This window comes from Cebus imitator, unplaced genomic scaffold (genome assembly GCF_001604975.1).
Source record: "Cebus imitator isolate Cc_AM_T3 unplaced genomic scaffold, Cebus_imitator-1.0 Scaffold118, whole genome shotgun sequence".
Taxonomy (NCBI): Eukaryota; Metazoa; Chordata; class Mammalia; order Primates; family Cebidae; genus Cebus; species Cebus imitator.
The window spans coordinates 1,962,498-1,971,451 of record NW_016107433.1 but is presented as its reverse complement, the minus strand read 5'-3'; the positions used below and the strand labels follow the sequence as shown (position 1 = coordinate 1,971,451).

The following is an 8,954-nucleotide window of genomic DNA, read 5'->3' as shown; positions in this document are numbered from 1 at the left end:
CATTTTAACAGACGAGTAGGAATTAACCACCTTAGCATTTTTAAAAGGTGCTCAATCTTGAAGTCAGAATACTGAAAAGCCTATTGCAGCTATAAAAACCAAGCATCACCACCATCAATACGCCTAAAAGTGCAGAAGTTTTTTCATATCTTCCAGGGAGTTGTGCTAGATGCTCTGGTAGATACAAGTATATCATACATATTTCAGGTTTCTTTAATGCAAGCAAAGAAACATAAAAAACTAGCTTGAGCAAAAGGATAAATTGTTGGACTGATGGGAAGCTCCCTAAATTCCAGAGAGCTTCAGAAATTAGGCCAGGTCCAAGGACATCAGGGAACAGAAACAAGAACACCATCACATCAACCTTGTCCTCTCCTACTTCCCATCTCTGATTAAGAAATTGGGTTCCAGGAAGCTCTAGGTCTTTATCTTTTTGGCCTACCAACAGAAAAGAGCAAAGTAGAGCTCCTTCCAGCTCTACTTTGAAAAAATTCTGGCAAAGGACTCTGATTAGCTGAACTAGGTCTCATGCCTGCCCCTAGAACTATCAGTGAGCTCCAGGGACATCCTGACAGGTTCCTACAGTCAGTACAGTCAGACTGTTGGAAAAGGTGGAAAATGCTGGGCAGACAAAGACAATAGCTACCACAACACCACTAACCAGGAGTTATAAGGATTGAATGAAACGACAGATGTGAAACACTTAGCAGAATGTCTTTAAATTAGTAAGCATTCAGTAAATGGTAGCTATAATTAACTCACCTGGCTGTGATGAGTTTAGCAGTTAATTCCTCCTTCTTGGTGCATCACTCTTTAATCTTAGCCAAGTTCTGAAAATTGAAAAAGACAAACTGACTCCCATTCAACTCAGAAAGCTATTTATTGAAAGAATACAATGATGTTACAAGGATGCATTTCACATAGCCCTAAAAGGGTGGGTATCTATAAGTGCATAGTGTATGGCTGCTGGGACTAAGAAAACCTTCTGTCCTCTGAAATCTTAAGTGGAAAAAAAAAAAAAAAAAAAAAGAAAACCTTGTCAATGAGCCACACATACATCCTAAGCTCCCTCCCTGTCAATGATGATGTGCTGCAGTTCAGAGGATGGTGGTTGGATCTAGGCCAGGCTCCAAACTTAAACCAGTGGTCTCCTTTGGATCTTCTGGAACTAAGTTTTTATAAACTTCCATTAACAGTGGGGGCAGCACTCAATTGGTTACAATTCTTGCCATTCCTGAAAGCAGTTCACTATGGGGACCCCCAAACAACCAGTAGCAAAATGAGTTCCTGACAGGCATCCTAGCCAATCAGTAGGGAGGGTGTGAGTAGAATTACCCATTGTCAAGCTATGTTATCAGACAATACAAGTATGGCCTTGGCACAGTGTATGACCTAATCATGGAGTACCAAAAACAAGGGTTTTTGGATGGTCAGCATCTCAGAAGGGCAGATCTGCTATGGAATATTTCATTTTGCATCACAGAGGACAGACTAATAGAGCTATACATACTATATTTCAGCCCCCATGCACATTTTTTTTTCCCTGCAAAGAATGAAGAATGTTTTGGTGCTGCCTCATGCCATCCAGGATGAGAGAAAGGCAAGCAAAGAAGCCAGTAGGAAAGGTTCACCATTAATACCACTAATATCATCTTGCCCCACAATTCATATTTAGGGCTGGGAAAATTTACCTATCTTTGGGAGGCAGCTCTTGTACAAAAGAGATCAGTGTCCAGTTGTGCCCAAATTTGTCTGCATGGTCAATGTCAACAGACCAAAAATTCCTTTAGGATAGTCCATGGGAGGCATTACAGGATGGTGTGGCCACTGAAGCTTAGCTGACGGAAAGGTATTACAAAACTAAATTTTAGTTGACTTGTGTGTGTCAGGGTCTTGCTCTGTTGCTCAGGCTGGAGTGTAGTATTGTGACCTCAGCTCACTGCAGTCTCCACTCCTGGGTTCCAGCAATCCTCCCACCTCAGCCTCCTGAGTAGCTGGGACTACAGCTGCATGCCACCATGTACCACTAATTTTTGGATTTTTTTTAAGGAGGTGGGGTTTCACCATGTTGTCCAGGCTGGTCCTGGACTCCTGGGCTCAGTCTATGTGCCTTAGTCACCCAAAACGCTGGGATTACAGGTGTGAGCCACCATACCTAGCCAAGTTAATTTTTTTAATGGCGAAATATTTTCTTTACACACAAAATGAGCCAGTATATGGTGTTACTCTAAATTGAGTAAAAGACAAAATTTATGGCAATGGGCAATTAGACTTATACTTTTCCACAATAAAATTAACAGGGGAAAATTCTCCTCTTAGTTTTGTGTTGTTTTGCCATTGATCTGATATTGCAGGCTTAAGCTAGTGCTTTTTCATGGGCATGCCATAAAAATCACAATAAGAGGACTTAATAGTTCTGTGAAACTGGCATATATTAGCTGAAAGTATAATAAGTGTAACTGGGAAAAGGAAAAAAAGTCACTAGTAGTTCAACCATCTACAGTTTCTGTTAAATTGTGGTTTGTACGCCTCCAAGAAGTTGCTTTAAACAGTTTGTGATAAATTTGCATACATTTTGCTACCACTTATGCTTTTAGGAATTCCCAAAGTGTCCAACCCATAGGTGCTCATTAAATGTTTGGGTATCTGATATATCTTAAAATTTATTTTAAAGCCCTCTGAGTTCTAAAATACCTTTTCTCTGACAAGGCCATGGGGCCCCAAATCCAGGAAACCTGCATTCTTAACCCAGCTTTACCCCTATAGGTTGTATCATACTGTGGAAACCACTTCACATCTTTGGCTTTCAGTCTCTTCATCTGTACAATGAAGCGGTTGGGCTAGCTAATCTAATTCTTTGAATGGTGACTTCCTGGAGGTGGAACTGGTTTCCACGGTGAAGTTAATGTAAGAGCTGCAGTTGGGTGCAGTTGTCAAGCAATTTTTAAAATGATTTTTGGTCATTACTGCAGGAATTTATTTTTTTTTAAGCTGTTAACATTGGGGGTTATAAGTCAAGATGTTGAAACTTGATGATCTCCTGCATACATATATTCAAAAGCTTTATAAAGTCCAATATACAGACATTTAATTTTCAACCAGCTACATACGATATATGTAAATGTTTTCACACCAGTCTGTAATCAGATCTGAGAATGTGGCTTTTATTTATATAAAAAAAAAACATCTATCTATTGGCAGTTTTCTCCACACACAACATACAAACACACACATAATTCATTACATTCCCAAACTCTCTCTCTTCAAGAATCCTCTGATCCTGAATCAGAACAACACGTTAGCTAAAGCATTCTGAAAATTCGTTAACTTCAAGGTTCCTAGAGTTTATTTCGAGTGTGAATTCTCTGGTGTTTAGTAAGAGCTGAACTTCGGCTGAAGTTTTTCCCACATTCCTTACAAGAATAGGGTTTTTCTCCAGTATGAATTCTCTGATGATCATGCAGGTTGGTTTTCTTTCGGAAAGCTCTCCCACATTCGTTACATTCATAGGGCTTCTCTCCAGTATGAGTTCTCTCGTGCTGAATGAGGGACGAACTTTGACTAAAGGCTTTCCCACAGTCAATACATTCATACGGTTTCTCTCCAGTGTGGGTTCTCTCATGTTGAGTAAGCGATGAGCGTCGACTAAAGGCTTCTCCACACTCATTACATTCATAGGGTTTCTCTCCAGTATGAATTCTGTGATGCTCTATGAAACTTGTACTCCTTTTGAAAGCTTTTCCACATACATTACATTGATAGGGTTTCTCTCCAGGATGAGAAATAGCTTGCTGATTAAAAGCCTGGTCACAATCATAGGGATTCTCTCCAGTATGGATCCTCTGATGGTCAGTAAAGTCTGTAATGTGACTAAAGTCTTCCCCACAGTCATCACAATGGTAGGATTTCACTTCAGTAAGAGTGCTTTCATCTTGAGTGAGAGATGAGTTGTGCTTGAAATCTATGCTGTAGTTATTGCTTTGGTAAGGTTTGCCTCTTTTATGAATCCTCATATGTTTATAAAGGGATGGGCTCTGACCAAAAGCCCTCCCACATATGCTACATTCAAAAGGTTTCTCTCCAGTATGAGTCCTTTCATGTTGGACAAGGGAAGAACATCGACTAAAGGCTTTGCCACATTCCTTACACTGGAAGGGCTTCTCTCCACTATGTGTGACCTCATGTTGAGTGAGGGATGTGCCATGCCTAAAGGACCTCCCACATAGATTACATCGATAGGGTTTCTCTCCAGTGTGAATTCGCTGGTGTTGAACAAGGGAGGAGCTGCGCTGGAAGGCTTTCCCACAGAGACTACACTGATAGGGTTTCTCTCCGGTATGGGCATTCTCATGCTGACCAAGAGATGAGCTATGCCTGAAGGCCTTTCCACACACATTGCATTCAAATGGCTTCTCCCCAGTGTGAATTCTCTGATGTTCAGTAAGCTGTGTCTTCCAGAGAAAGGTTTTCCCACAGTCAGTACATTCGTGGTGTTTCTTTCCAGGATAAATTCCCTGATTTGTTCCATTAGGGAAAGCTCCCTCTCCTTTATGAGTTTTCTCATGTTTAGTAAGTGATGATCTGTGAATAAAGGCTTTTCTACATTTATCACACTTATAGGGTTTCTTTTTTGCAGGAATATTATTCTGATTAAGTAAGTCTGCATTTTGTCCCAAATTGCTTCCAAGGGTCTCACATTCACTAGGCCTTATTCTTGCAGGAATGTTCAGTTGTGTAACCAAATCAGTGTTCAATCTTGAGTTTTCACCAAATTTATTTTGCTCAAAACTTTCTTGTGGTGTGACTATTTTCTTCTGGGTGGATGCCTCTGATCCCAGATGTCTCTTCCAGTTTTCTTGTTGCCTGTCTAACTGGCTGCTAACATCCCAGGAGTCTTCTAATGTAGCACGTGAGAGATCATCTGTACAGTGGGATACATCCTGCTGCAGATGTGATGATTTGAATTCAGGCCTGGTCTTCCAGTCTGAAAGAAATCCAAAGTGCAAAAGTCCCCTATTCCTTCCTGTTGAAACAAACTGCTACAGTAGGAATGAAGAAAGAAATATAAGTTACACATAACTCTGTTTTGAAATCAGTCCTGTATCCTGGGAACAAGACCCAAAATGGAGAAAGGGAGGAGTGAATAAATTATACTGAACACTGCAGATCCAGAGTATGTGGGTGGTAAGTCCAGAGAATGAGGAAAGCCCATCTAGGACGGCTGCTTAGAAAATAAAAAAGTAAGTGAGCAGGACTGTGTTAGGCACAGATACAAATGCGACAGGATCATAGTCCATCTTAGGATCCTATAACTCTCCATGCCTATCCTTTTATAAACCACCACAAAATCTGTCTTCCTAATACATCCATTTCATAATTTCTTTACTGTCAACTCTGAGGTTCCAGGTTTCATTCCTCTGCATTTGCTGCAGAGAAAATCTGTACCCAGTGATATAACTGAAAAGATTATTTGAAATACTACATTTTCTCAGTTTTTAAAGTATAACCCTTGGAGATCAAGGAGATCCTTGATCAGGAGGGAAATCATCTTTGTCTTTACAACTGGTACTATGGTTTCCATCTATTTGAGCTCTGCTTTTATACTAATTACCTCCCTTGACCAAAAAGGATTTATTTCAAGCTGCCTAATAAATTGATCTCTAAGTCCCTGCTTTTACTTCAGAACACTGGTACAAGTGAATTGATTAATTTTTAGGGTTTAAAAATGGTAACTTTTAAAAACTAAGGGCAGAGAGCTTTTTAGAGTGATAGAAATGTTCCATATCAATAGGAATTTGGGTTAGACAAGTGAATGGATCTGTTAAAATGAACTGGATGGTACATATAAGAGTTGCACATTTCACTGTATGTAACATTTTCTTTTAAAAACTAAAATAAATATTAAATTCTAGTTAATGACATAACATACATGCTAAAAGTGTAGGGGTGAAATGTAATTATGCCTGCAACTTACTTGGAAATGCATCAAAAAAGTAAGATTGATTGATAGATAGCTAGATGAAGAAATACATGATAAAGTAATTAAAACAACATGCCAACAAAGCAAATAATATGTTAACAACAACAAATGTGATAATCTTGGTGGTAGGTATGTGGTATTGACTGTAAATTTTTTTTCAACTTTCCTATTTGAAAATTTTCATAATAAAATGTTGAGCAGGAAATCACAACAATAAGGCCCTAAACCTCCAAATTCCTTATCCTACAATGAGAACTGACTCAACTCCTGAGGGCCGAGAATGCCTTGTATTTTTTTAAGAATCCTTCTAAGTGGGACTTGCAAAAAATGCTTGTTAAAATGAATAAATGAGAAAAGTTCTCTTCCCAGCCAGCTCCTAAATAGCTTGAATAGAAACAAGACAACCTTTTGGCAACTAAAAAAGGGTAAAACCATCAGATGGTATACTATTAAATCTGAGTTTTTATAGTGTACATGATATAAATGGTATTTGTTGTCAGGGAAGGAAGAAAAATATATTAGTATCAGGTCTCATGGATTAGACAGGCCTTGAACTCAAATAACAAATGGCTTTGGATAGGCAGAATATATTGCCTAATGAGGGAAAAGATATGCTACTTACAGAGAATACTAAAAGAAGTTCAACCCAAGGGGATCTGTTTTAGCAGGAATAGAAAGATAATACTGAATGATAGGAAACTTTTCTTTTTTTGAGACAGAGTTTCACTCTTGTTGCCCAGGCTGGAGTGCAATGATGCAATCTTGGCTCACTGCAACCTCCACCTCTCAGGTTCAAATGATTCTCCTGCCTTAACCTCCCGAATAGCTGGAATTACAGGCATGTGTCACCATACCCGCCTAATTTTGTATTTTTAGTAGAGATGGGGTTTCTCCATGTTGGTCAGGCTGCTCTCGAACTCCTGACCTTAGGTGATCCGCCCACCTTGGCCTCCCAAAGTCCTGGGATTACAGGCATGAGGCACCATGCCAGGCTGATAGGGAACTTCTAAATCAAAGAAGTTTCTATTGCCTATAGTAAAGTACAGAGAGTAATAGCAAGGGTTTGTCAGAAGTTTTAAGAAAATAAAGCATTAGACCAGGCATGGTGGCTCATGCCTGTAATTCCAGCACTTTGGGAGCCAAGGTGGGCAAATTGCCTGAGCTCAGGAGTTCATGACCAGCCTGGGCAACACGGTGAAACCCCATCTCTACTAAACTACAAAAAATTAGCTGGGTGTGGCAGCGTGCACCTATAGTCCTAGCTACTTGGGAACCTGAGGCAGGAGAATTGCTTGAATCTGGGAGGTAGAGGTTGCAGTGAGCTGAGATCACACCACTACACTCCAGCCTGGGCAATAAAATGAGACTCCATCTCAAAAAAATAAAATAAAGAGAGAAGATAAAGAATTAAAACCCAGTGGCTGGGCGTGGTGTCTCAGGCGTGTAATCCCAGCACTTTGGGAGGCTAAGGCAGGTGTATCATATTAGGTCAGGAGTTTGAGACCAGCCTGGCCAACAGGAGTTTTAGTAAAAGAAACCCCATCTCTAATAAAAATACAAAAACTAGTCAGGTGTGTTGGTACATGCCTGTAGTCCCAGCTACTCGGGGGGCTGAGGCATGAGAACTGCTTGAACCCAGGAGGTGGGGGTTACAGTGAGCCAAGATCATGCCACTGCATTGCAACCTGGCAGACAGAGTGAGAATCTGTCTCAAAAATAAATAAATAAATAAGTAAAATCTGGTGTGGTTCAGCAACTGACAGAGTGAGAGTCTGTCTCAAATAAATAAACAAATAAATAAATAAAATCCAGTGTGGTCCAGCAACTGATAAATAATTAAACAAAATGTGGTATATCCATACAATGGAATATTACTCAATGGTAAAAAAGAATGATGTATTGATACATGCTACAACATGATTAACCTTGAAAACATGATGCTAAGTGAAAGAAGCCAGTGCCATATTGCATGATTCCACTTATGCAAACTATGCAGGATATAAAAAATCCATAGAAATAGAAATTAGATTAATGGTTACCAGGTACTGAAAGGAGTAGGGAATGGGGAGTAACTGTTAATGGGTATGAAGTTTCTTGCTGGGTGAGGAAAATATTCTGAAATTAGATAGTGTTACAACTGTCTAATACTACTCTCTGAATATATGAAAAAATCACTGACCTACACACTTTAAAGGGGTGAATCTCATGGTATGTGAATTATATCACAATAAAGCTATAATTTTAAAAATCCATTTGATTTATAAAAAGAAAAAACAGAGTGAGCTATTCCAATTGGGAATTATAGCAATCTAAATCTGAGACCTCAGCAGGGGCTCACACCTATAATTCCAACACTCTGGGAAGCAGAGGGAGGAGGACCAATTGAGCCCAGGAGGTCAAGGCTGCAGTGAGCTGTGATTGAGCCACTGCACTCCACCCCAGGTGACAGGGCATGCCCCTGTCTCAAAATAAAAAATAAGGCTGGTGCAGTGGCTCATGCTTGTAATTTCAGCACTTTGGGAGGCCAAGGTGGGTGGATCGCTTGAGCTCAGGTGTTTCAGAGACCAGCCTGGGCAACATAGGGAAAACTCGTCTCCACCAAAAACACAAAAAACTAGCTGTGTATGGTGGCACATGCCTATAGCCCTAGTTACTTGGGAGGCTGAGGTGAGAGGATTGCTTGAGCCTGGGAGGCAGAGGGTACAGTGAGCCAAGGTCATGCCACTGCACTCCAGCCTGGGTGACAGAGTGAGAGCCTGTCTCAATAAAATAAATAAACAAACAAATAAATAATTTAAAAATTGGGGCCCTGGTTTACAGTGCCACGAGTAGAAGTTAAAAGGCAAGAAAATCTAAGCTACTTCTCATAGGAAGAAAATAACCTGGGTTGAAATAAGAGACTAAACTAATTACGGTGTCCAGCCTGAGCAATTAAGAATCCATTGGATTCTATTTTTTTTTTTTTGTTTGTTTT

At 40.0% G+C, this 8,954-nt stretch overlaps 1 protein-coding gene across 6 annotated transcripts in view; it reads right to left on the bottom strand.

Annotated features, from left to right (window-relative positions):
- Positions 1–864: 864 nt before the first annotated feature.
- Positions 865–8,954, bottom strand: part of ZFP90 (ZFP90 zinc finger protein) — a 24,804-nt gene continuing 16,714 nt past the window's right edge. For all 6 annotated transcript variants that reach the window (XR_001828348.2, XR_001828349.2, XM_017539317.2 and 3 more), the window contains one exon: positions 865–4,984. Coding sequence is in view for 4 of the 6 variants with exons in the window: in XM_017539317.2 (XP_017394806.1) it covers positions 3,339–4,984 (1,646 nt within the window). In the remaining 2 variants the exon portion in view is untranslated. The remainder of the gene's footprint in view (positions 4,985–8,954) is intronic.